General features: G+C 50.8%; 11 protein-coding genes across 13 annotated transcripts; 5 read left to right on the top strand and 6 right to left on the bottom strand.

Annotated features, from left to right (window-relative positions):
• Positions 1–162: 162 nt before the first annotated feature.
• On the bottom strand, positions 163–429 carry TrAtP1_000472 (uncharacterized protein; the record flags this gene model as incomplete). Its single annotated transcript, XM_066110593.1, has 1 exon — positions 163–429. The coding sequence occupies one exon, from the start codon at positions 427–429 to the stop codon at positions 163–165; it is 267 nt and encodes an 88-aa protein (XP_065966665.1).
• A 139-nt stretch (positions 430–568) lies between these two features.
• On the bottom strand, positions 569–2113 carry TrAtP1_000471 (uncharacterized protein; the record flags this gene model as incomplete). The annotated part of the gene is made up of 1 exon (XM_014091643.2): positions 569–2113. The coding sequence occupies one exon, from the start codon at positions 2111–2113 to the stop codon at positions 569–571; it is 1545 nt and encodes a 514-aa protein (XP_013947118.2).
• A 629-nt stretch (positions 2114–2742) lies between these two features.
• TrAtP1_000470 (uncharacterized protein) lies at positions 2743–2961 on the top strand (the record flags this gene model as incomplete). Its single annotated transcript, XM_066110592.1, has 1 exon — positions 2743–2961. The coding sequence occupies one exon, from the start codon at positions 2743–2745 to the stop codon at positions 2959–2961; it is 219 nt and encodes a 72-aa protein (XP_065966664.1).
• A 324-nt stretch (positions 2962–3285) lies between these two features.
• TrAtP1_000469 (uncharacterized protein) lies at positions 3286–4749 on the top strand (the record flags this gene model as incomplete). The annotated part of the gene is made up of 2 exons (XM_014091645.2): positions 3286–4093; positions 4157–4749. 2 exons carry the CDS (start codon positions 3286–3288, stop codon positions 4747–4749), a joined length of 1401 nt encoding a protein of 466 aa, XP_013947120.2.
• Positions 4750–5066: 317 nt separating this feature from the next.
• Positions 5067–6330, bottom strand: TrAtP1_000468 (uncharacterized protein; the record flags this gene model as incomplete). The annotated part of the gene is made up of 4 exons (XM_014091646.1): positions 5067–5354; positions 5404–5602; positions 5662–6104; positions 6175–6330. The coding sequence occupies 4 exons, from the start codon at positions 6328–6330 to the stop codon at positions 5067–5069; spliced, it is 1086 nt and encodes a 361-aa protein (XP_013947121.1).
• A 1422-nt stretch (positions 6331–7752) lies between these two features.
• TrAtP1_000467 (uncharacterized protein) lies at positions 7753–10463 on the top strand. 2 transcript variants are annotated; one of them, XM_014091647.2, is made up of 5 exons: positions 7753–8565; positions 8625–9119; positions 9180–9756; positions 9863–10088; positions 10170–10463. In XM_014091647.2, exons 1-5 carry the CDS (start codon positions 8224–8226, stop codon positions 10408–10410), a joined length of 1881 nt encoding a protein of 626 aa, XP_013947122.1. In that variant the 5' UTR covers positions 7753–8223; the 3' UTR covers positions 10411–10463. The 2 variants fall into 2 exon arrangements, with proteins under 2 accessions (XP_013947122.1, XP_065966663.1); XM_066110591.1 differs by having other exon boundaries at positions 9180–10088.
• Positions 10464–11242: 779 nt separating this feature from the next.
• TrAtP1_000466 (uncharacterized protein) lies at positions 11243–12337 on the bottom strand (the record flags this gene model as incomplete). The annotated part of the gene is made up of 3 exons (XM_014091648.2): positions 11243–11632; positions 11700–12076; positions 12160–12337. The coding sequence occupies 3 exons, from the start codon at positions 12335–12337 to the stop codon at positions 11243–11245; spliced, it is 945 nt and encodes a 314-aa protein (XP_013947123.1).
• A 592-nt stretch (positions 12338–12929) lies between these two features.
• TrAtP1_000465 (uncharacterized protein) lies at positions 12930–13091 on the bottom strand (the record flags this gene model as incomplete). The annotated part of the gene is made up of 1 exon (XM_066110590.1): positions 12930–13091. One exon carries the CDS (start codon positions 13089–13091, stop codon positions 12930–12932), a length of 162 nt encoding a protein of 53 aa, XP_065966662.1.
• Positions 13092–13548: 457 nt separating this feature from the next.
• On the top strand, positions 13549–17144 carry TrAtP1_000464 (uncharacterized protein). 2 transcript variants are annotated; one of them, XM_014091649.2, is made up of 14 exons: positions 13549–14160; positions 14256–14459; positions 14585–14786; positions 14842–14978; positions 15034–15329; positions 15435–15468; positions 15562–15969; positions 16018–16161; positions 16222–16288; positions 16363–16433; positions 16499–16549; positions 16605–16645; positions 16701–16875; positions 16937–17144. In XM_014091649.2, the coding sequence occupies exons 2-14, from the start codon at positions 14456–14458 to the stop codon at positions 17080–17082; spliced, it is 1776 nt and encodes a 591-aa protein (XP_013947124.2). In that variant the 5' UTR covers positions 13549–14160; positions 14256–14455; the 3' UTR covers positions 17083–17144. The 2 variants fall into 2 exon arrangements, with proteins under 2 accessions (XP_013947124.2, XP_065966661.1); XM_066110589.1 differs by lacking the exons at positions 13549–14160; positions 14256–14459 and having other exon boundaries at positions 14584–14978.
• A 2886-nt stretch (positions 17145–20030) lies between these two features.
• TrAtP1_000463 (uncharacterized protein) lies at positions 20031–21262 on the bottom strand (the record flags this gene model as incomplete). Its single annotated transcript, XM_066110588.1, has 5 exons — positions 20031–20234; positions 20290–20390; positions 20509–20585; positions 20719–21015; positions 21165–21262. 5 exons carry the CDS (start codon positions 21260–21262, stop codon positions 20031–20033), a joined length of 777 nt encoding a protein of 258 aa, XP_065966660.1.
• A 1373-nt stretch (positions 21263–22635) lies between these two features.
• TrAtP1_000462 (uncharacterized protein) lies at positions 22636–23775 on the top strand (the record flags this gene model as incomplete). The annotated part of the gene is made up of 1 exon (XM_014091651.2): positions 22636–23775. One exon carries the CDS (start codon positions 22636–22638, stop codon positions 23773–23775), a length of 1140 nt encoding a protein of 379 aa, XP_013947126.1.
• Positions 23776–24856: the final 1081 nt, after the last annotated feature.

Genomic DNA, 24856 nt, shown 5'->3' with positions numbered 1-24856 from the left:
GTGTATGCATCTGCATGTGTTTTGCAAAAAAAATTCCAACCAAAAACTCGCTGTCTTTCATGCTAATCGCCAAACGACATCTCTACTCACAATATCCCTCTAGCTGCTCTCCTAAAACGGCTCTTCATCTTTACTTAGCTACCCTTCATTATGGAAGACTTCTTACCGCTTCGAGCGTCGTCGCGGATCCTGAGCCTCCGCACGTCTAATGTCCCTAAACTCCTTTGTCCCCAGACTGCCCAAGCCCCCTTCAGACCGACGCTCCCAGCCGCCCAGTCGCACAACCTGGCATGTCGCATTATCGCCATCGTCGGAAACTTCGGTCGCGTACTCGACAACTCGACGAGCACCTTCCTCTGGGGTTTTAGCTTCCTTGATGACATCTACAATCTCCTGGTCGCTGAGGGTGCCAGACACACCATCGCTCATGAGCACGATGAACGAATACTGAGCAGGGCCGAGCTCTACCCTGGTGATCTCGGGCTCTGCAGAGACGCCTATCCGCTTGCTCTTGACGTCGCCAAAGGCTCGGCTGTTGGCCAGGCCTGCAATGCGCTCTTCTCCAAAACTATCTCCAGACACCATGGAACCGGCTGGGGCGTATCGACGCAGGCGATTGCTCTCGCGTGGCGTGGTAGGATGGTGATCTGACGTCAAGGGTTGAGCAAGGCCCGTCGCTGTATCGCACAGCAATACGCGAGTATCGCCGACGTGTGCTACAATGAGCGACGAGTGTGCGCCAGGGTGCCAAAAGGGCGCAGGCGTGGGTGTGGAGATGAGCGCAATCGACGCAGTAGACCCCCCCCTTGAACCGCGTAGCACCACCAATGTCGTGGCCTGACGGCGTGGCGTGAGGCTCACCCAGTATCTCGTCGTTGTTCAGGGGGCTATCGCTGACCCGGATATCGTCCGGGTCGACTTTCCGAGCCTGTGCCGAGACAAAGTCCAAATCGGCGCGGAGAAATGCGTAGGCAAGGGCCGCTTCAACCGAAATGGTTTGATTCTCACCACCGTCTGTGAGGTTAAAATGCTCTGGCTGAAAACGACGAAAGTAGCCACCAATTGAGTCTCTGTACTCTTGCACCAGACCCTTCTTCAACTTGATGGCCTTTTCATAGTCCGATACTTCGACAGGCTCGGACTCGGCACTGGGCAGAGGATCTCCATGCCGTGGGGCTTGCCGTGTGTTACCATCACGTTCTGGAAGCTGGGCATCGCCCTTCACCTCATCAGGCTTTTTCATGTTTACGTTATCAAGGGCTTGCTCCTTGGTAACGGGCCTTCTGGATACTTCCCAAGGGTTCTTTTTCCGCAGGCTGCTCTGGAGGCCAAATTCAGATGATGCCTCTTCAATGTAGCCATGCAACTCATCTCGAAGAAAATGGGAACACTGAACTCCTCCATGCCCGTCAAAAACTCCAAAGTAGAATACCTGAGGATCTCCAAGAGCGCTGTCTGCCGCAGTGGGCTCTCCCGGCTTCTGCCTCACGCTTGTCGGCGCCCTCTTTGCAAAAGCCGGCATGTCAACAATCCCCGCCTGGTCTGAATCCTCGTTATAAGGACGATTGCCTCGGGCAGTTGCTGTACCAAAGTGATGCTTAGCCCGCCGCAAAGGTATCCTCACGACAGTCATGTTTTGACTAGGCATGTTTGGTATCGAGACAGCGGGGGAAGACCCGGGACTTGGGGTATGGGGTGTCGAGGCATCGCGGGGGAGCTTGTGGCCGGACCCGTATAGCCGGCCAGAGTCTGGATGTAGGGAGGAAGACGGCAGATGAGTGACAAAGTACGTATGGAAATCCCGCCTGGTAGCCGGCAGCGCATGTCTTGGAGGCAAGTCAACGATGGTGTCGCGAGATACCCCGCGGGCTCCGCATAGCCGTGTCTGTGCGGGACACGACCTTGCTCTCGTCGCTAGAGCCGTATATCGATTTGGGCGGACTGCTGCGCTCTCCTTCTGAAGCCGCAGAGCATCATCTGGCAGATTCAACGGAGTGCCCACGCGAGAGGTTCGCAAAGCGGTCGGTATCGCGGGGATCGGAACAGCGTCGGGGGAGATGTGGGCGGCAGCTCTCGATGCCGAGCCTAGCGCTTTAGTGGCCAAGTTCGCCATTGAGAGTGAAGACTGTGTGCGCTGCCCGAAGCTCGAGACGCTCAATCCCAAGCATTCGGAGACGTTTTCGGAGTCGGGTCGCTGTCAATTTGCCGTCGCTCACAGCCATGGGCTCGCCGTTGGGGACGCAGAAGGAGGAAGGACGAATGTCTCGGGCAAAGAAAGCCTGGTCGTTTTGTCGAGATAGCCGAACGGCTTTATGCGGCTCAGTGAGAGAGTCTTGCACGTCAATATGAGAGTTCTTGGTAATTTCGAAAACGAAATATCGTGTTTGGGCGTTGAAAGGAGAGCAACAGGGTTGGGAATGAGGAGATTGTAGACAGCAAGCTTGGAAGGAAAATTACTCGCGGGCTACAAGCGGACAAAGAAAGGCCAGAGGAGTTGCGCGCCAGCGGCAGCAAGCTCGGCAACGTCTGTGCTGGTAACGCCCGAAGTTTAGTAGGAGTGACTCCATGCAGAGGCTAATTTGGGTCCAGCCTTCAGTTCAATCAACCACCTGCAGCCCAATACCCGTGCTCAATATACAATACATATGTAGCCAAATACTTCCACCGCCTTCTATGAAAATTTTTAAAGAAAAAAAAAATCTTCTCGATTGATGCCCAAGCTGTGCATCTACTGGCCAAGCCATGTCCAAGCTCTATCGCACTGATATGTCGACGAGGCAAGCAGAGATTCGATGTGATATCATTTCCGACCGATTTGCCAAGGGCCCCCTGCAGGCTCTCAAGCAGTGCGGCAACGCAGGGGTGCAGCGCGTGTGGATGGTGGACGCAGCGCTGGACTTTGGTGCCTGGCCGCCGACACAGGCCACTGCGCAGGCAGTGCAGCGCATCTGCGTTGAGTAATCGTCGCTGTTGATGCCCGGCCATGCTTAGCCCACAGCGGCAGCGGCACTGCGATGCGATGGCACTAATCGCCTTTTGGCGCTGACCCAGGCATCGAAGAAAAAAAACAGTGAGCACGAAGAAATCCCAGCAAGCCGCGGCTTAGGCATCAGGCTGGGGCTGGCAACTGATAGGGACTGCTAATAATGCCACTGCAAGGCGTCTGGCAGGTCCTTGGCCCTCTCGCGACACTCAAATAACTCGTGGACTGGCTGGCCGGTCAGACTTTTTTTCTTTTCGCAACCTCGGTCATTCTATGTCGATAGTATTCGTTCTGCTGGAAGGATGGGCGAGTCTGCGGCAGCCGCAGACGCAGAGGCTGCCAAGAATTCTGAAGTAGACGGCCCAACAGTCGTCAACATCGCCGAGGCCGGCGATATCATTCTGGACGTGACGTTCGAAACCTCCAAGGAAACGCTCAAGAAGTCGCAGAAGGCGTCAGCCCTGGCACTTAAGAAGCCCAGCGGCGCCCCTCAGCCCGCTCTCAAGCGCAAGGTGACTGTTGCGTATCGGGTCAGCCAAGCCGCCCTGAAGAAGCACTCTCAGTATTTCGCCAACCTCTTGTCCAACCCAAAGTTTAGTGAGGCCTCGGCCATTGATGAGGTGTACAAGAAACTTGCGGCATTGAAGATTGAGCCTGGCAAGGCAGATGCCGCAGACCTGCCGTGGATCAGAATCACGGATGACGACGAAGCCACAAAGGCGGCGGGCCGCGAACATGTGTTTGAGGACATGCTCAAGATCATCCACCAGAAGCCACTCAAGGCGCCGAGGGTAGGCTTGTCGGAGGTCACCACAATGGCTATTCTCGCAGACCGCTTCGACTGTCTCACGGCGGTGGCTCGCTCGCTTAATGGGCTCCGCTGGCCAGTGACGAACAATCGACCCTTTGCCGATGACAGTGGCCGTAACACGGATGCGGAGCAGACGCTTCGGGAGAAGATTCTCGTTTCCTGGCTCCTCAGCAATGGCATGAAGCTGCATCAAGCGGCGCGAGAGCTTGTCGTGCGAGGATCTCGTCTGTGGAGCGACTACTCCGAAGAGCGTGAGGAGTTGACGGCTGCGTGGTGGCATTTGCCCGAAGGCATAGAAGGTAAGCTACCCCAACCTGACGTGTATATGCATCGCCTAAGCCAAAATGTTAACGAATGCACAGAGGAACTCGAGTACCGGAGAGAATGCGTCTTGAATACCATTGCGTCTGTTCAGCGCCACTTCCTGAATCTGTACTGCTCCAAGGAGAGACAGTGCAAGCTTGGCTATGACTCCAGTGGAGCCTGTGATTCATTCCAGCTTGGACAAATGCTCAAGTTCTTGGTGTCGAAAAATCTGCTGTTCCTCGTCGACTACACTTCGCCGTCTCTCGAGGCTGTGCCAGACGGCGCTATGATCAACATTGATGATCTCCTCAACACTCTCAAGCAGTGCCCCAACTATCAAATCGACAAGCACCACACAAATTGCGGGCTTAAAATCCGCATGGATCCAATTACAGACTATATTCGGACCATGCTGAGCGCAAGCGGCACTTCCATCGCCCATGCCGACTGGAAGAAGCGTCGATCGGAGGTGTCGTGGACGCAGCTGAGAGACCGCCGGCTTAGAGAGGATGAAGAAGAAGTCAAGTTTGTCTTCACTAGAGCAGTGGCAAGCGATCAGCGGCTTCGTTACGAAGCAGCCATGTATACCGATAGACTGTCGAAAGGCCTCTTCACGGCAAGCTCGTGGGACTGGACTCCTGAAGCCTAGGATGCGGAGAAGGAGGAGCTGGGCCTTGCGTTTTTGTGTCGTGCACGTACATTGAACGGCTTAGTAAGTTTGGAACTTCGGAATGTGCGTGCTGGCCATACAAAATGCGACCTAAAATCTACTGGTATTTATGAAGGACGCTGAAATGGAAATATAGAGTTTGAATCAGTGTACATTATCACACTTGATGTGAGGCCAAATTTACGAGAATACAAAGCTTGGCTGGCTTATTATCATGTATCCACACACATATATATATATATGTCATAACAGTACCATCAATTGAGATGTCTCATGTGCTATGCTCGACCAATTTTCTAGTGCAGCGTCGTCGTTGTTTCTGTTACGTTTTTAGACTCAATAACTCCGTCGTTGCTCTCGCTTCCGCTACGGGCTTCAGTGTCAGCGCGGACAGCGGGCTTCGCCTTCTGGAAAGGCCATCGTCCCTTGGTCTCGCGAAACCTAAGGAGGATGAACGAAGACATGACAAACACCCAGTAGAGATTGTACGAGATGACGGAGCCGTAAGTACCGGTGTTGTTCCAGCCGAGGATGGCGTTGAAGATTCCCCAGCCTCCATTGTTTGGTACGTTGGGATTGCAGCACTAGTATCATTAGACAAGCCGTATTTTCAAGTTGATGACGATTACTTACGTTGACATGCCACACAACCTTGTCAATATCATACGATCCGGGACCAGAGCCAAGCTCAGAGGCATCGCTACCGACAATATTGTTCCACTTTCCTTGTTCTAGCGACCAAACAGCTCTTGAAAATAATCCTGCGCCCACGAGATACAGCAAACAAGTAGATGCGACAAGGAAATATTGCAGTCTTGTTGATGAGCCTCCCCTGTGAAGATCGATCAGCTACTGTGGAATAGAACGAAAAGATGTCAAGGGCAAACTCACTTGTACAAGATATATCCCACAACAACCCCAACTAATAATCCTATTACAACTGGTAGAGGCACCGCATACGCCGGAGCCGAAAACGTTACACCAGCCACGAACACGACAGCCTCAATGCCCTCTCGCAGGACAGTAATAAAGGGCAGGAAGAACATGGCGTACTTCTCCAAGACCTGGGAGACCCAATTGCGGCTTGACCCGACCTTGATGGGCGACTCGACGGCCTTGGCGAGCTTGACGCGCCACTTCTCCTGCATCTTGCCGATGCGCAGCAGCGCCGCGCCCATGATGGTGATGATGATGGACGCCACGAGCGAAAAGGCGCCCTCGTAGTACTGCTCGCTCTTGTCCCAGGTGTTGGAGCCGACGGTGTAGAAGACGCCGATGAGGGCGGCGGCGATGATCATGCAGAGCAAGAATCCCGAGGCAATGCCAATCCAGATCTAAAATAGTTGACGTGTAAGCTCAAATAGTTCCAATACTAGGCATCTTTCTTCTGTGTTTCTTATTTACCTGGCGCCGCAGCTTTTTGTAAGTTGCGCGGTCGGCATTTGGGCCATCGAGCGTCTGCTTCAAAAAGGCGAGCAGGACGGAGACAATGATGACCGTCTCCAGCGTCTCGCGGAAGACGACGAGGAAGACGGGGACTGAGAAGACGTCTTTGGCCATTGCGGGCAATGAGCAGAGAGAATTCTGCTGGCAAAAAGAAGAGCAGGAGCTACTGGGTACCGAAGAGAAAGACGAAGAAGAAGGAGAAGAAAAAAAGGGTTTAAGAAATGCAAGGGAGAGAGCTGGAAATATTGATTCCTACAACGGCCATGGGCAGGGCAAAAGCGGCATCGGCAGCATAAACAGAATTTGAAGAGAGAGAAAGCTCGCTGATACGGTCACAAGTTACCGAGACAATTCCAGCCCGGTCCAATTCCTAGATCAAACAGCCGGGCCCAGCTCCGACTCGGATCAGATAAGCTTGACGAGAAGCTTGTCCAAGGCGTTTAGTCTACTTTGTGGCACCTGTTTTCCTAACCCCACTCCCACTTACGGAACACTAGCCATGGATGAATTGGTGATGGGTCGACCAACAAAAGAGAGCAAGAGAGAAAATTTTACCGTTGGGTTACATGGATCTAATTTTGTCCAAGGCCATATACTAGTAGTATGTCACTGCTAGGATGATGGGAATAAAACGGTCAAAGAGAATTGGGTACGCGTGAAGAACCTGCGGATAGCTTCCGCATACGGGAGGTCGGTTTGAGTCGGAGCTATCGGATAAAAGGGCTGCTGAGAGGTGGGATAAACTGCTTCGAAGTGCCATGGATACAGGATATCGTCGGCGGGACAGAAGCCAATATGGATACCGTAGAAGAATAGCCTGGGAGTCATGACGGGTTATCATCTGATGTTCAATTATTTTCCTCTTCATTTTTTTCCTACTTGATTACTTAGGTATAAGTCTTGTTGGCCTCTGCTCACCTTAGACCGAGTTCTCTCTAGTTACAGAACCAAAAAGAATAGAGTGGCTCCATTATGACTGTTGTATTCCCCGTTTTCTCTCTTCTGGTCGTAAATACGAACTAAAGCGAGTCTATTAACAGGCTATTCTTTGTGCGCCATTTTCATCCTGGTCCGTATCTGCGCTGTGGCTTACAGTAGCGACCATCAACCGGAACATTTGAGCTCTTGCAGCACTCTTGATCATCTTATCTGATGACGCTAACGGCCGTCAATCCCCATCAGCTGCCCCGCTGCGCTACTGCTGGGCCACAACTGGATCTCGGCGATCTTTGCTGCCCAATCACGGGCGCGAATTAAGCCAAGATTTATGCTTGTTCGAACTTTTGGCGCTACCATCTCGGAGGAGCAAGCGAGCTGCCGCCGAAGCTGGACTTCGATCCGCATACATTGTTTCTCTAAACAGAAGTACTATCTACTACCCATTGCAGCCCACTACTAAAGCAAACAAACACCGCACCAGTGCTACCCAGTTTTAGTCATCTAGCCTCGTAGCTTATTTCTATGCATGTCGCATCCCTGCTGTGCTGCCGCCAATGCCCCTCAGCCGGAGGAACTGCAGCGCCCGATCCATGCACCGTTGGCTGAATGAAACGAAACGAAACAATCGGCGCGGGTCATTTGTCTTAAAAAATGAGTCTGTGGCGTGACTGGACCCTTGAATTTTTTTATCATCTTGTGTCTTAGTACATGTGGACTGAAATCGCGTTGGCCAAGAACTCGTGGCGGCGGACCGGCCGCATAGGTAGTGCTGCCCTTGAAGCATTTTTTTCCGCCGGGTCTAGCCACAGCTGCGTTATCAATCTCTGATGCGATAATCGGAAGGACCTCAACATTTTTCTCGCCATTTACAGCTTTTTCAGCGAGGGCCTAGAACTGCAAGGCTGCCGTGGGCGAATGCCGGTTCTTTCCCGTCCCGTCTGATTCTCTCCCTCTTTCTTCCATCTCATCTCTCTGCCGTCTCCTCTCATCCCTTCTTAGTCGTCCACTCTGTCTTGATAACGAGAGTGTGTGAGAGAGAGATTGCCAAACTACCTAATCTTCCACAAGATGAAAAGCTTCACTCGGGCAGCAGCTTTGCTCGCTGCCTCTCTGGGCCTTGCCGGCGCAGCTACTGTCAATTACGACTTCAACATCACTTGGGTCACGGCCAATCCGGACGGAGCATTCCCGCGTCCCGTCATTGGTATCAATAACCAATGGCCCATTCCTCAGATCGAGGCCAATATCGGTGATCGTGTCGTCATCAACGTCAACAACCAGCTCGGTAATCAGTCTACTTCTTTGCATTTCCACGGCATTTACCAGAATGGCTCGACACACATGGATGGTCCGGTAGGCGTGTCTCAGTGCCAGATCCCTCCAGGATATTCTTTCACGTACAACTTCACGGTAAATCTCTCCTCCTTCTACTCCTATCAAAAAGCAGCATCCTGACCAGTCCGCTACAGATCAACCAGCCGGGCACATATTGGTACCACTCTCATCACAATGCCCAGTATCCCGATGGCCTCCGCGGTCCTCTCATTGTTCACGACCCCAAGTTTCCTTACCAAAAGGAAGTCGACCATGAGCTTGTTCTAACTCTGTCAGACTGGTACCATGATCAAATGGCCACTCTTCTCCCAACTTTCCTCACAAAGAACAACCCAACGGGTGCTGAGCCGGTGCCCAAGGCCGTGCTCATGAATGAAACCCAAAATCTGACCATTTCTGTGGAGCCCAACAAGACTTACATGTTCCGCGTTCTCAACATTGGCGCCTTTGCTGGACAGTACGTCTGGATAGAAGGACACACGATGCGCATCATTGAAGTTGACGGCATATACACCGAAGCCGCTGAAGCTGAGATGGTCTATATCGCCGCTGCTCAGCGTGTCAGCTTCCTCCTTACGACCAAGAACGATACCTCTGCCAACTTTCCCATCATCTCTAGCATGGACACTGTAAGCATTCATTGGAGAGAGAAACATTAAAAAAAAAAAAAATACTAAACTTTTATACAGACTCTGTTTGATACTTTGCCCGAGGATCTCAACTACAACGTCACGGGATGGTTGACATATGACTCCAAAGCTAACTTCCCTGACGCCGCCATCATCGACGAACTCAACCCTTTTGACGACATGGACCTTGTGCCGTACGACAAGATGAAGCTGCTGCCTGAGCCAGACCAGGTCGTGCAGCTCGACATCATCATGGACAATCTCCGCGACGGAAAGAACTATGCCTTCTTCGACAACATCACCTACACTCCGCCCAAGGTGCCTACTCTCTACACGGCCCTCTCCACAGGCGACCTCGCAAACAACCCCGCCGTCTACGGAGAGTTCACCCGCTCCTTTGTTCTGCAAAAGGGCGAAATCGTCCAGATTGTCGTCAACAACCTCGACTCTGGCCGTCATCCCGTCCATCTCCATGGTCACGCGTTCCAGGCCATTCACCGCTCCGAGGAAGAGGCCGGTACGTTTGCGGATGAGAATCTCTCCGAGAGCGACTTTATAAGCGTGCCTATGCGGAGAGATACCCTCGTCATGTGGCCGAATGGCAATATCGTCATGCGCTTCAAGGCTGATAATCCTGGTATGTCTTCTTCCCCCTCCTTTGATCCAAGACGGATAATATTTCCTTTTCTTCTTCTTTGGTTATCAGACATAATGCTGAGTTGACATGACTTTTTTCCCTCTAGGCATTTGGCTCTTCCACTGTCATCTTGAGTGGCACGTTGCCTCTGGTCTTCTCGCCACCTTTGTCGAAGCCCCTCTCGACATCCAGAAGCAGTTGACCATTCCCGATGACCACCTCTCTGTCTGCGATGCTTCCAAGACACTCACAAAGGGCAACGCCGCAGGCAACACCGTCGACTTCTTGGACCTCTCCGGCCAGAACAAGCCTCCTGGCACAATCCCTAGCGGGTAAGGACCCCCCCTCACTATCCCCCTTCTTCAATAAAGGCCTTTTGGGTGTCGACAAGTTGCTAACACAGGACTTGATAGCTTCACTCCCCGCGGCATCGTCGCCCTCGTATTCAGCTGCATCACCGGCATCCTTGGTGTCATCGTCGTCGCCTGGTACGGCCTCTCCACGCCCATGGAGATTGTACCACTCGAGGTCTCACACATTATCGAAAAGTCTGACGCTGCTCAAACAGCCAGCGGGGTCGCTGGCGGTGCATTCAAAGACGAAGTGCTGTCGAGCCATAACGCTATCGGCGAGGGTTCTTCGTCAAGAAGGTGAAAAGATTGATATGTATACACAAAAGGGAAACATGAAGTCTATAATATCCCGTCATATATTAATTTTTGAATAACTAAATTAAACAAACAAACTTGTTCAGATACCCCCGAAATTAAGCAAATCTTTTGCCAAGTTGTCTTGAACAATCTGTAAATTTTCATGTGACTCAACGGCCTCGTTTGTATTCAACGCATCGGTTTTATACCACTAATCTACTAATATTAAGAAATCATAATGAAAGAACAATAAAGGTATGTATGTACAGCAGTAAAACAGGGGAAAATAAGAAAAGAAAGACAGAAAAGAAGGCAAACCAAGACTTGATCATGTTCTGCCAACAAACAAACCAGAATATAGATGAACAACAGCATCCCGCAAGGCTGCAAGGCCAGGCTGAAGAGGAAAAGATTGCATAGCTCTTTGTTCCCAATATTTCTCCAAATTTTATGTTTTCAACGTATTTTTATTCCCTCCAGCCCATCCGTTCATAGGTACGATGTGGAATGAGACAAGTGTCACGACCGCCACCCCTATTTGTCAAGCCCCGTTTGCGCCAAGCCATGCAATATTAACAGCTGCTTGCCGTGAAAGATGAAAGAGAGGCATCACGAAGGCTAGCAGCGCGTAAATTTTCACCAAAAACAACACCCATGTTGCGATACAAAAGGACTGCATTAGATTGCTCCGCCCAATCCAAGTCCTAAATGGTCAACAGTCGCCAAATCAAATCATTTTGTAAAGCAACAATTGTGCCTTTCAATCTTTGAACAATTTGCCACTGTGTGTCGTTATCGCGGCGACGTTTGACTGGTTATTCTTCAATTCGACTCGATTAGGCCGTTCTCGCCTTCTTGCCCAGGCCCTTGGCTTTCCGTGATTTGATGTCAACTTCAGCAAGCCACCTGCTTGCCTTGACCAGCTGCACCACGTTGATGATCTGCTTGGCCAGCATGATGGGAAAGCTGATACCGGTGATGACCCAAGGGAGGGTGGAATCCATCTTGTTGGCTCGGGCAATCTCGAGGGCAGCGGCGCTGAAGGGATCGGGGAACAGTTGTCGGAGCAGGGATGTGTTGACGGGCACGCCTGGCTGGATCAGACCACCGCTGGTCTCCTCCACGCTTTTGATGAGGTGGGGCGAAAGGAGCGGCGAGGAGAAGGACAGGAGATAGAGCGCAATGAAGAAGACTTCGTTGAAGAGGCAGAATACGAACAGGACGGTCTAGAACGGTAATGGGTCAGCTTCGTAAACTTTGACGGGTGGGGATTAGTCCATGTCAAACACGAACCTTGTTGGTATAGTACAGGTTCAGAAGCCAGCTCTGGCTCTTATCGATATTCTTGTGGCTAGAGTCGGACCCGCCAACAACCAAGGTGGCGTACATGTGCATGTAATGGCTGGAGAAGTCGAGCGCAATCAAGCTCTGGAAGATGATGGCCCATCGCGGGAAGGCCGAGGACAAGAAGACCAGCAAGCACGAGGTGGTGCAGCGATCCGTGACCATGTCCAGGACAGCGCCAAAGCGAGTCGACTGGTTGAAGGCTCGGGCAGCATATCCGTCGAGAGCGTCGAGCAAGCACGAAACGCTGTAGAGTAACGAACAGGTGCGAGGGTGCAGGGGCATGTAGTAGAGGGACGCAATAGCAAGGACGATTCGGCAGTAGCCTAATAACCAGCATCATTAGCGACAGCTCATAAGTTTTGTCTTGTTTTCCACGGAATCTTGACGCTCCAGCTTCACCGCGTACCTATGATGTTGGGCCAGAACAGAAAGATGTTCTCGTCGCCGTCAGAATCAGAATCCGAGGCTTCCGGCGCATCGTGGGCCGAGCCGTTGCCGTCCACGACGGCCGGCGAGTGGTCGTCATCAGAGACCTGCTCGAGCTTTTCCTGGGCAGCTCTTCTCCGAGTCCTTGGTGCCGACATGATGTTCGAGTCTGGTCTTCTATCACGAAATCCGTGCCGCTAATGTGGGAGGGGCAAAACCGCGCTGCCAGCAAGCTCGCGTGATTACGGGCCGAGGGTGCAGCGTGTGTCGGCTTCTTTATATGGGCAGGCCTGGGTCAAGGCTGGAGGCGAAAAAAAAAATGACAGCGGTATCGAGCAGAGAGGGGTCGCCTGTCGAAGCTGCAGATGAGGTGGATCGCAGCGGGGGGAGAAGGGATGGAGAAGCAGAAAACGAGAGAGAAAAGGTCTCGTTGAAGGGAAGATATACAAATGCCTGGGCGAAGGAGCGGTTGGAAATGTCCAGACGAGTTAAGGAGAGCTTAATTGGAAAAAGCAGAGCTACTTGTACTAGCAGACCATAGTGGCGGACACGGTGTCGCAATTCGAGGTGGTGGCTGTCAGAGCGGTGCCAAGTCGTGCTCGGAGCTTCAGCTTGGCGCAATTTGCTGCCGGATGCACAGGGCGATATGCCTCTTTGGGCTAGATGGTACGCGTGGATTTGAGTTCCGCGATAAAGCTTAGCATCCATAACGCAAAAAGGCATTTGACGATTTTGCAAGGCGCCCATGCGTCACTCGAGGCCTCCTTTTGAGCTGCCTTTGCGCATCAGTGATTCGGTGATGAGAGCGCGCATGACCTTTGCCTCTTGTCCTCTCAGAGGCGTGAAGATCGTGTCCAGCCACAGCATCGCCGACGCAAGGCATCTGCAGTCTGTATTCTTCAGGCTGAGCATGTCTGGAGCAGAGACTCGTCAGAGGCTTCTCCACTATTGGTGGCTGACGATGTGTTCAACTGCCTTTCCGCCTTCTCAGCCTCCTGAACAGCGCATCGTCACCTCTCGGCTTCATTCGCTGTGGCTGGTTTGATATGCAGGCCAATTTTACAGCCCCGGTCAGCAATCTCGGGATGGCGCCGCAGGTCCGTGGGCAATATATTCGCGGACATTCAGCCCTGTAGACGTCACTGGGCAAGGCCTCAGCTCTGCCTGGTGTCACCCGAAAGTCCGCGCAGACAAGGGTTTGGTTGGTGACCTGTAAATCCGCATTCATAGCCGTCCAATTTTCATGCTCCGCGGCAATAAAAAGTCTTTTGCTTTGGAGAATCAATCGACGCAATCATTGCTTAATTAGGTGGTTTCATATCTATAATCTTGTAATCATAGTAATTGTCGCATCATAAGTTGCAATGTCCCTTGGTGGCTAAATGTAGATGGATGTACTACACGTGCTTACGAGGCTCCGGATTTGGAACCCGGACAATCTGCAATGCAACTGTGAGAGCAGACTGGAGATATAGGCTCCAGAGACAAGTGAGAGCTATATATTTTCAAACTTACCCATGTTCAGTATTTTACTCCAATCTGCGATAGTTTCTATAGTTTCTCATTAGACAGTCGTCCAATTCCTTAACCAAGTTGACACAAAGCACGAAGCGTCGGCGTTGCTCGGCATCTTACTTAAGCAAATTCTAGAAAAGTTTCATGCCTCGATCCATACCCCCCCTCTTTCCTTATCCTATTACAGTAATGCCTGGGTATTAATCCTCAGCTACTGCATAGCCGTTCTTTTACTTCAAGGCTCTTCGTAATTTCTCTCATCGTGATTTTCTTTCAACATCTCTGTTTTTTCACCTTGATAGTTGAAGATGGCGCAGCTCATCACTTTGGCAACATGCTCTCTCAACCAGTGGGCACTGGATTGGGAGGGCAACCTTGCACGAATTCGTACGAGTATCCTCAAAGCCAAAGAAGCCGGAGCTACCTTGCGAACTGGTCCCGAGCTGGAAATAAGCGGTTATGGATGGTGAGTTTCAAGATTCTCTCAATAAGGCCTCTATAGGCATAAAATCTTAAAATTATAGCTCTTATTTGGTCGACCAGTCACTAATGGCGCAACAGTCTCGACCACTTTCTGGAATCTGACACTTATGACCATTCCATGGATATGCTATCAAAAATTCTGACGGATACTTCTCTCCATGGCATTCTTCTTGATATAGGCTTGCCGGTTATGCACCGCGGATGCCGATATAACTGTCGTGCAATTATTCTTGACGGAAAGCTGCTGTGCCTCCGCCCCAAGATATATCTAGCCAACGATGGGTGAGTTGCAGTGTTGTTCTCCAGATGAGTCATCTCAGCACACATGTTGAGGTTTTCCAGTTTCCCTCAAACTTGCCATTATGTCGATGTGATGGTGGAAATGGCTAACCTTTTCCTCTGCACAGAAACTTTAGAGAAAACCGCTTCTTTACTCCCTGGAATCGGCCTAGATATGTTGAAAAGTACAACCTTCCGCCTCAAATCCAGCAACACCAAGGAAGACGACAGATCCCCATCGGCGACGTCATCTTGTCTCTTAACGACACGACCCTTGCCGCTGAAACGTGTGAAGAGCTCTTCACCCCCCCAGGCGCCGCATATCAACATGTTTGTCTCTTTAGCTGCAGGGTTAGAAACCATGGATTTATTAACTCTTTTCCAGGGGCCTCAACGGCGTTGAAATTTTCACAAACAGTTCTGGGTCGCATCACAGCTTGCGAAAGCTCAACGAGAGAATTTCTTTGATTCAAGAGGCTACACGGAAAAACGGTGGCATCTACCTCTACGCAAACCAGTCTGGTGCGTCCAATACCACAACCTCCTAGCTAGCTGTTTCTCTACTTACCTTCTGCAGGTTGTGATGGTGATCGTCTCCTCTATGATGGCTGCTCAATGATTGTGGTCAACGGTGACATTGTTGCCCAGGGCGCGCAGTTCAGCTTGCTAGATGTTGAGGTGGTGACTGCGACAGTCGACCTCGAGGAAGTGCGAGCCTACCGCTTCGCCCCATCTCGCAATTTCCAAGCCGTGCAAGCACCGGTGTACGAGAGAATTGAGGTTGACTTTACGCTCTCTCATGATAACCTCAGAATTCTTGAAGTTCCGACTCCCATTATGCCCCCAAGATATCACCTCCCTGAGGAAGAAATTGTACGTCCTCTGTTAAATCCGACCATTATATGGCCGGCCGCCTCCCTAAAGAAGCTTTTCAATCTTCATCAAGGAGAATTATTGCTAATCATTAATGTTGTGTAGGCTCTTGGCCCAGCATGCTGGCTCTGGGATTACTGTAAGTCTTTTGTCTTTCCCTAGTGCTGCATGCACATCGAGCCATAGTCTCTGTTATCAATGATTTGACCTATATACTAATGAATACTCAAAGTGCGACGAAGTAAAACTGCGGGCTATCTAGTGCCTCTATCAGGAGGCATCGATTCCTGCGCGACGGCTGTCATTGTGTATAGCATGTGCCGACTCGTAGTCCAAGCCGTCAAAGATGGCAATTCAGAAGTGATTGCGGACGTTAAAAGACTCGCTGCCTTCTCCGATAAATTGCCTGATACGCCCGAGGAATTCTGTAATCAGATCTTCCATACCGTCTTCATGGGAATGGCCGCTCAAAGCAGCAAAGAAACTCGACAACGTGCCAAGGATCTTGCCAGCCGTATTGGTAGCTACCATACAGACATGAATATCGACGACACTTTCCACGCCACGAAGAACTTGCTCACGCAAGGCACAGGATTTGAACCCAGGTTCAAGGTCCACGGAGGATCAGTCGCTGAAAATTGTATGTGTCCCTTCTAAATTTCCTACGATATTACGCTAACAATCTCAGTGGCCTTACAAAATATCCAGAGCCGCTCTCGCATGGTCATCGCCTACTATTACGCGCAGATGCTGCCGACCGTCCGGCAACGACCGGGAGGAGGCGGCCTGCTGGTCCTTGGATCCAGCAATGTCGATGAATGCCTTCGCGGATGTGAGTAATCAAAATCTCAAAATTCCTATGCAATACAATATACTGACACAAACAAAATAGATCTCACAAAATATGACTGCAGCTCTGCCGATCTTAATCCAATCGGTTCTATCAGCAAGTCTGACCTGTGAGTATTCTTTCCATGCAGGATTTCATAGAGATACTGTTGTTAGAACAATTACTGACATTGTACTCTTAAAGTAAACGCTTCATTGCCTGGGCGAGCAAAAGCTTTGATATGCCTATTCTGGACGAGTTCATCCACGCCATTCGTGAGTCAAACAGTCTACATCTTACAAAATACAACTCGTTCCCGTTTTATTAACGACAAGAATAGCAACGGCTGAACTCGAGCCCATCACTGAAACCTACGTGCAAAGTGATGAAGGTAAGTGTTGAAATCACAACATCTAGAAAAAGGGCATAAACTTACAAACTTGCAGCTGATATGGGCATGACCTATGACGAACTATCGCGCTTTGGTGTAAGTAAATCAAACTGCAGCTAAATCAGCAACTAGCGCTAAAATACCATCACAGTCACTACGTAAGCAGAACAAGCTTGGACCGTACGGCATGTTCCTGCGACTCCTCAACGAATGGGGCGGAGAAGGCAAACTGAGCCCTCGCGAGATCGCCGACAAAGTAAAGCGTTTCTTCTTCTTTTATTCCATTAACCGCCACAAGAGCACGGTAGGGACTCCGGCTTATCACGGTATGAATGTTTATGAAAATGGTTTATCCGGATTAATAATGATACTAATCTTTACATTCAGCTGAATCTTATTCCCAAGACGATCACAGATTTGATCTTCGCCCTTTCCTTTACCCTCCCACGTTTGAGAGCTGGTCGTTCAAGAAGATTGACGAGAGGGTGGCGTCTTTGGAAAAGGCCTTGGAGCGGAAACAAGCCAAGGCATAAACTATGTTTGAATAGATCATTAAACAGAGTAAAAAGACATTGTTATAAACGATATGTGATTGACTGTCTTGTGGCCGAAGAGATACTCCGTATTTGGCAACTTATCTTGGTACTCCAACTCATAGGATCACCCTAAACAACAGCCCCGGTACAGTTTCCAAATCCTGACCAATTATAACTAAACTGAATAGCTAGACAAGGTTTCTGTACGGGCGTTTTCTCTCCTGGTACTTGCACTCTAACCCTTGCAACATCGCTTGTAATACTGAAAACTATCCAATCTGAGTAGCCGTTTCCATTGCAGTCAGCACATTAAGTAGTCTAGAAATAAGTTCCCAAGTCCAGCCGCTAGCTTGTAGCTACAGATACACTTGCTTATAGACAGCCTGGATACCAAACGCCGTAGCATATACTCACACGATAGCAGCATGAGTTGCGCTACAAGTTTATAGACACCGAGCAAGCGATCCTCAACGCGTTCACATCTACATTAAGCCAAAGGCCCGTGCGAACTGCCAAACCCGAATCCAAACAGGGCCTAGGCACATGCAGGTCGGCATTTGGAGAGTTGAATGCAACATGCACGTCGTTGTTTGGGGAAATTCAACCAACTCACAACACCTCGCTTGCGTTATCGCTCAAAAGCCGGCGTTGCTATTGATAAGTCAACAAAATAATGCCCAGGGGGGGTCGTCGTTTGAAAGGATCAGGCTTTTCACTGTAAAACTTTACTAATTTAGGCTATTTGCCGGCTCCGTATCAAGCATTTGAATCAAGTCCGCAAGCTACTACTACAGTATTACTACTTCCTACCTGTCAACGAGCATAAACTTCAGGCGTCGTGAAATGGCCTGATAAAACTCGCCAATATGCGCTGGCCCTGCAGCTTATGTGCTTGCAGGGAACAGCAAAAAGGAAAAAAGGGAAAAAGGAAATGAAAGCAGTCCACGGTATGCTAGGTACTAATACCTGGTAATACAGCCTCTCAACTCAAAAAAAAAATCCCCATCTAGCATAAGGCCCCTCATCTCCCATTGAAATGGAATTGAAAAAGTGATGTGTCGATTTTGACAAAGCTCCGGGGAATGCTTGCCGGTAGTGGTGGCTCTCTTAATCCTACCTGATGCTTGGAAGTTCGAATGCAAGACGAGGAGAAGGGGGGTAGAACCGTAAAAGGTCCCGGTCCTTTTACGGGGACGAGGGTTTAAAAAGAAACTCTCTTCACAAAAAAGGAAAGAATCAAACAGAGAAAAAAAAAGAAACCCGAATCGCAGAACCCGAAACAAACCATGGCCCGGCATTAGTACGGAGGAGATGAAAACTAAAATGCGACGATAGGGATTCCCCCAATGCAACCCTCCGGAGAGGCCTGCTTCTAACAGACACCAAACAGGCACCAAACAGGCATGCGGGGGGGAGACGACCGGTTGCGTGTGGTATCATTCGTCATCTTGCTTTTCCTGCCGTCAGACTTGTCTAACCTGATTGTTTCTTTTTTGCTCCCTCTCATTGGCACAAAAAAAAAAAGTGTCTCATCAGCATAAAGCTTCCTCATCTAGATCTCGGGATGCCCGTCGATCGCGGTACATGCGTGCCGCTGGCGCGAACCATAAGCTCAACTCGGGGAAAGATCTTGTTTAGGGCCATACGGGAGGTGTCTGTGAGGCCTATCCCCAGCTCTGCTAGCCGTTGGGACATGTGATGGACGCTTGTAAAGGAAGCGTTAGCGGCTCTGCTCTCGCTGTTGGACGCGCCTGAATGACTCGGTTTGCCAAATGGATGGATCTGCAATGCCTGTCCTTGATATCAATACTTGGTGTATTTCACCCTCGTATTAGCACATATTTCCACAATACTCCCATGCCATATCGAGTGATATTATTAGCAGCATTTGTATGGGAAACAAGGCATTAGCAAGCAGCATGCTGTTACTTCTCCGTAATAAAGCGGGGGTTTCTAAGCTGGCGGTAGCGAAAGACTGGGATTGTGAGTTGGTAATATACCTACCAGGTAGTAGTACCTAGTGCCTGGCAAATGGGACCATTGTATATTATCTCCTGGTTTCGTACTCCATGATCCCGTATTCCGTAATGCTGGGTTGTTAATTTGCCGATGGTACTGTACTGCTGGCAAGTACTACTTGTAAGGGTATGAGTGGAAGCATACCAGGTTGAGATCGGTTAGGGAAGATGCCGTCCCTCTCCTTTCTGTCAGGCAATTACCACAGGGCTCGCCGGGACCTCAACTGCCGGACACAAAAGGAGGGAGAGACGGGGTATCGTGTATGGAGACATGCTTGAGCACTCTGGAGATGGCCCAGGAAGCTGCCTTTACTGTTGACAGCGATGTGGCGTTAGCCTTGGCAGGCGTGTGTTACAGCCGCAGTGCACAACAGACGGAGAAGTCCGTAGATGCACAACAGTATGAAGCAACGCAACCTCTCTAATGCAAGTTTCGCGGCCAAAAAAATACCAACGGCGCTTGGGTTTCGTTTATCGTCTCTGGGGCTCTTGGGCACACTATCCTAGAGGCTGGCAGGGTTGAGATGCGGAAGAAAAGCCGACTTGTCCCGGCCAGGTCCGAGTCCAGTTTTTCCTGCTTAGCCGACATTGTTCGCTTGAGCAGGTTGTCGTGCTAGTGCCTAGTAATAATGGTATGTACTGTACTGGGTGTGGACAAATGGTGAGGTGAGGTCTTTGGTCTGTGTCTGTGTCCTCTCTTGAAGGGCGATTAATCGGATGATAACTTGGAGATGGATGGACTGTTCGGGTAGTTCGCACGAGCATGCATGTACTACAAGTACCTACCTAGGAACTACTACTACTAGTAACGCATCAGCAATGACATTTGATGGAGTGCTGACGCTTTTTGTTCCCGCTCTGGCCCCCAAAGATTTACCTCGGGCGGGACAAGTAGCCATGGAGGCTCGAGCATTAGCGCATTTAGACTTAGACCTGCCTTTCTTTGGACGTTGCCAGTTGAGCAGCATGCATTGCGACAGCGGCAATGCAAGGCAAACGCAGGTCGAGGATAATAGGACCGCACTTTGGCCTTGGCCAAGAGAAGAGAGGCCGGGTCGGCAAGATGGTGACTGCTACTGGTGGTAGCACTCGTTCTGAACAGCCGGCAATATTACCCAGATACTGGGCAGTCTACTGGCTGGTCAGCAATACTGTCCTTCTGGTCGTATGAGCACCCCATACGTACAGTACCAGTAGTCAGTCGTCTTACTGCCGACGCCTGAGGGAGGATCGCCAGCCATCTGCAAGGAGCAGGGCTGCTGCCAACGCCATGGAACCGCAGTGGCACTAGGAGAGCTCCGCACAAAATTGATCAAATGCTGCTAGCTTGTTAATAACCTCCATCCACCTTGTCTATGCTATGCTAGTGATGCGCCACCGTGGTGCTGCCGATATGATATCGTACCAGCAGGTCTAGACAAAGGTCGATTGGGAACATGTTGAAGCCTAGGCTCTGTGCCCAGCCTCGTAGCGTCTGTCTGTCTGTCTGTCTGTCAGTCTGTCCACGGCGCACAAGATTATCGACCCCGTCCATCTCATCCAGAGCGAGCACGAGCGGTTGGACACGGCGCCTGTTAGTCCCACGTCCAGGCAGATGTTGGGTCTTGAGACTTACACGTCGCCGGCGGGTCTGTGGTGCCGAAGGAGGGCCAGGAAGAGAGGAATCGGCACCGCCTCCAGCTCTTGGCTGTCAGATGGTGGGCTGGAAAGTGTCGCGTGTGCCCAGTGGCTTATCGTCACTCTTGCCAGGCAAGATTGCCCGCGCACGGAGGTGCTCTTGTTGTCGTTGCAAAACAAGTGCGAGCAAGTTGAGAGGAAAAGGTCCTGCACAGCTGAAATGGAACTCTGATGCTGCATGTTGGCCTGCAGCGCTGGACTGGACTCGCCGGTTCCCGGGCAGCCCAGAGTCGTGCTGTAGGTACAGGTACAGTAGCACTACTTCAGTGGACCGCGGCGCCGGCGCCATCACCATGCATAATCCCCCCCAAGCTCCCTGCATGAGAAGCAGGACAGCCCCGCCATCTCCTAAAGCCATACCGCTAGAGCACGGAGTACATGTACCAGCACTGTACTGGTTCCTGCTGGAGCCCCAACTGCGAGTCCCAACTAGCCGTTACCGCCAGGCTAGGGCTGCCCTTTGCAGCGTCGCGGCGGGCCATGCAGGGCTTCAACTGCCACGGAACTGAGCCTACTGGGGGAGCTACTGAGACTCCAGCTGCTAGCTAGCAGTTCAATGCTAGTAGAGAACTCCGCAGGCCGCACACAACGACGAGAAGAGAGAAAAAGTTTTTGCCGCCCAAAATTGGCAAGGCTTGCTTCGGCATCAAAGCATGCGGGCATCAAGCAAACAGACCGACTCTGGCACGATTAGAAGTGGTTTGGATTGCCCTGATTCGGGAATCGTTGACAGCATTAAACACTTCAATACTTGTAATACAAGCTACTCCAGCGCTTCTCTCATCTCAACTCCTTTACAGTAAGAAAGAGCCTAACCGGGGCCTTTCTGCGCTTGGACCGCAGCCTGCAAAGAGCCCATTCGACGCTCTTCACTCCATCTCCATCTCCATCTCCATCCGTCTATCCACCGGCCAGCCCCTGGTCAGCGTCGCGCAAAGCCCTTGCTGCTGCGCTCCCAGGCCCGAGACCACAAAATTCTCCTCTCCTCTCACATCGACGGCCCCCGTTCGCCTTCGTCCCGTCCGCCAACCCCCTGCTCGAGCCACCCCGGCACACAGACCCAGTTGTCCCAATTCTGGGCTCGTTGATCCTGCTGCTGCAGGCACTTCACTTCAGGCACGGTCCCCAAGCCTTTGTGGGATCCCGTTCGAGACTGTCGTCTGCTGCTATAGCGGAAATCGGAACGGCGCACGCCAAGCTCGCCGCAGTGCCTCTTCGTTTTCCTTTTTATCCTCTCGTACTCTTGGATCCTCTTCTCTCTTTCCTCCTCCTCTTCCTCCTCCTCTCTGTCTCTCTTTTATTTTCGACCTTTGTCCAGTAAAGGCCATACTAGTTCCTTTGTGGCGCCTGTCACATCGCATCTGCCATCTGCTGTTGTTCATACGGTGTTTAGGGCTTCTCGACTGACCGAGCTCCCTTTTTGGACGGTGGGCTTCACAACTATTCCTCCCAGGCCAGCTTTCCGGTTCCTGTTTCGTCTTATCCATCTATAACTTCCTCCGCCTCTCGGGTGCACCGAATCTGCAGCCATCTTCCACAAATCTCAAACTCTTTGTTTCTTTCTTTTTTTTTTTTCGGTGGTCGCCGGCCTGCCTCTTGCAACATCGCAATATCGGATATCGCCGCCGGCATTGACTCTCCTGTTCCGCTATATACTTGGCTCTCCTCAGAGTCCTCCCTATAATTTTAGCAGGGGATCAACCCGACATTAGACGGCATTTTCTCAGAGCAGTCCTATTGATCAAATACTCTGCTTCTCTCGCTGCGCAATTCGACGTCAACCTCTCCCTACGCTCTGCGCCAGCACCAATCGATCTTTATCCGCCACCACTACAGACTCTCAACAACCGCAGCCATGGCATCACACCCGACCCTCAAGACGACCTTCGCCGCGAGGAGCGAGGCGACGACGCATCCTCTAACCTCTTATCTGCTCAGGCTCATGGACCTCAAGGCATCCAACCTCTGCTTGAGCGCCGACGTGCCCACGGCGCGAGAGCTCCTTTACCTTGCTGACAAAATCGGCCCCTCCATCGTTGTGCTCAAGACACACTACGACATGGTTTCTGGGTGGGATTTCCACCCGGACACTGGCACTGGCGCCAAGCTGGCCTCGCTGGCCCGAAAACACGGCTTCCTCATTTTCGAAGACCGCAAGTTCGGGGACATTGGCCACACAGTTGAGCTGCAGTACACCAGCGGCTCGGCGCGCATCATCGACTGGGCCCACATTGTCAACGTCAACATGGTACCAGGCAAGGCGTCTGTGGCCTCTCTGGCCCAGGGTGCCAGGCGATGGCTGGAGCGTTATCCGTGCGAGGTCAAGACATCCGTCACTGTTGGAACCCCTACCATGGACCAGTTTGACGATGCCGAAGATGCCAAAGATGATGAGCCTGTTACGGTCAACGGCAATGGATCCAACATGATGGAGAAGCCTATATACGCCGGCCGCAATGGCGACGGCCGCAAGGGAAGCATCGTTTCCATCACTACTGTTACTCAGCAGTACGAATCCGCCGCCTCGCCGCGACTAGGAAAGACAATCGCAGAGGGAGATGAGTCACTATTTCCAGGAATCGAAGAGGCGCCGCTGAACCGTGGTCTCCTCATCCTCGCCCAGATGTCCAGCGAAGGCAACTTTATGACTGGGGAATACACCCAAGCTTGCGTCGAGGCAGCTCGGGAACACAAGGACTTTGTTATGGGCTTCATCTCACAAGAGGCGCTGAACACACAGCCAGACGACGACTTTATCCACATGACCCCAGGCTGCCAGCTTCCTCCCGAAGACGAAGATCAGCAGACAAACGGCAAGGTGGGAGGAGATGGCCAAGGCCAGCAGTACAACACGCCGCACAAGATTATTGGCATCGCCGGCAGCGACATTGCCATTGTGGGCAGAGGCATTCTGAAGGCTTCTGATCCCGTCGAAGAGGCAGAACGTTACCGGTCAGCGGCATGGAAAGCTTACACAGAGAGGTTGCTGCGATAAGAAAAAAAGAAGAAGCGGAGCTGGAAGAGGCTCCTATCTAATGCCCGCATCATAGAATGCAATGTATTTAGGCGAACTCTTTTTCATGTTCTTCTCCTTTTTTATTCACTTTTGATTTAGGGAGGCCGTCTGCTAGCCAAGACGCTACCCAGTTTACGTTGATGTTATTGCATGCACAAAGGTGGAGGCGAACTGCACATTGGGGCTCACTGGTCCGTTACATGGTGGATCTGGATTTTCGGATTTTGGTACGCTTTGCGATTTAGGGAAACAAACGCTAGGGCTTGTAGGGAATTTTTAGGATCAAATATCAAAATGATTTATTCCTTTTGTTTGAAAAAAAGAAGAAGAGAATAAAAATAAGAAGATGTGTGCAGTGAAAAGTGAATCAGCGCCGGCTACGAGATGTTGAGTGCGTCTTAAGCATCGACAAGAAGTTGTAATGATAAATTGCTTGAGCTTGGCTACTTACTGTTACTCTACGATAAGGGGGACTGGTAAAATTTCCGCTTTTGTCTTTGCGGGCGTGTAGAATGCATGAAACGGCTAACTCGACAAGGTGAAGCCTCGATCTAGCATTTTAACCGGTGCAACGTCTGCGACTTTACTATCTTACGGTGAACTGGACAGAAATGGACTGGAACTATTGAAAGCTCTGCGGCAGACCGAATGCCCAATCTAGGCTAGGGAGGATAGGTATCCGTAAGCTTCTTATGGCTGGATTAGTCAAGGCGCGGAGCAATGCTGACCACCGACGTGCTGTTTGCTGGCCCGTAAGATGGATAATGTCGCCGATGCCCGTGTCTATAAGTGTATCATTAACTATTTATATATACCTGTCTGTTTCTATGTTCTCAAAAATATAAAGATGCAGCAATTTGTTGTTCAACATTATGAGTTGATAACCCGGCGTTTGTTGGGAGACGATGAGAAGTATTTCAACAATGAGGCAGCCTCTTGAGATGCACTACAGTACTGTAGAAAACTGTTTAAATTAGAAAAGGCAGACTGGAAATTTTAGAGTAAGTAACAAAAAAGAAAATGTAGCAGTTAGAGATATCTAACCAAAGATCATGTTGTG

Source organism: Trichoderma atroviride, chromosome 1 (assembly GCF_020647795.1).
Source record: "Trichoderma atroviride chromosome 1, complete sequence".
Lineage (NCBI taxonomy): Eukaryota > Fungi > Ascomycota > Sordariomycetes > Hypocreales > Hypocreaceae > Trichoderma > Trichoderma atroviride.
Note: the sequence above shows the minus strand (reverse complement) of the source record. Positions and strands in the feature narration are given on the sequence as shown.